Below are 1,048 nucleotides of genomic sequence, written 5' to 3' on the forward strand. Positions count from 1 at the left end.
TTTGTTTTGAATTCGAAAAAACAAACTTCATTTAAACAATTTTATTTTTCAGGTGTAGGACATATACAGCAGCCGCAATCACATATGGTTACAAGGGCGGAATGGGGTGCTAGAACACCCACAATGGTCGAACATTTTCCAGGGCCTTCACAATTTGTTATCATACATCATTCCTATCAACCAGCTGCCTGTTTTACCAATGAGGACTGTCAAAGAGCCATGAGATCTATGCAGGATTTTCATCAATTAGAAAGGGGTTGGAATGATATTGGCTATAGTTTTGCCATAGGTGGTGATGGCAATATTTATGTGGGTCGTGGTTTTAATGTTATAGGCGCTCATGCTCCCAAATATAATGACAAAAGTGTGGGCATTTGTTTGATAGGCGATTGGAGAAGTAAATTTAAATCATATTAAAAAAGTTTTTTATATTAAATCATATATAAATCTTCTTTTTAGCCGATTTACCTCCTCCTCAAATGTTAAAGGCAGCCAAGGATTTAATAGCTTTTGGTGTAGCTAAAGGTTATATCCATCCTGAATATAAATTAATGGGTCATAGACAAGTACGTGATACCGAGTGTCCGGGTGGTCGTTTATTTGATGAAATTTCTACTTGGCAACACTTTAGTCCCAAAGTAAATGCTATCGAAAATGAGGTTAATTAAACATTTTAGTTCAAATTTAAATGTCTACTTTAGTTAGTTAATTAAATATCATTTTATATAATTTAAGTAGGATCTCTTAAGAAATTTTTATATATAATATATAAATATGTATACTTATATGCAATTAACTTTGGTGTCTTAGTTTTTGCATATTTAATGCAAATAAATTATTTACAAAAAAGGGTGTTTTAATTTTTTTTCCTTTTTAAGTCGAGAACAAAATGTCTTAGAAAGAAATAAAGAAGACAAATCCCTTAAAATGACAAATGATTCTCAACTTTAGATTAATCTTATGTGTCTATTTTCAAAAAAAGTTTATATATTTTCACTGCTTCCCAGTTGCTCCACGATCGAAGCATAACTCCAGCGAAATGTTGACA

At 31.7% G+C, this 1,048-nt stretch overlaps 1 protein-coding gene across 1 annotated transcript; it reads left to right on the forward strand.

The window, feature by feature from the left end:
* Positions 1–770, forward strand: LOC111680457 (peptidoglycan-recognition protein LB; the record flags this gene model as incomplete). Its single annotated transcript, XM_046948803.1, has 2 exons — positions 1–397; positions 460–770. Coding segments are annotated over 2 exons (606 nt in total), but the record flags the coding sequence as incomplete, so codon positions are not given.
* Positions 771–1,048: the final 278 nt, after the last annotated feature.

Source organism: Lucilia cuprina, chromosome 4 (assembly GCF_022045245.1).
Source record: "Lucilia cuprina isolate Lc7/37 chromosome 4, ASM2204524v1, whole genome shotgun sequence".
In the NCBI taxonomy this organism is placed as follows: domain Eukaryota; kingdom Metazoa; phylum Arthropoda; class Insecta; order Diptera; family Calliphoridae; genus Lucilia; species Lucilia cuprina.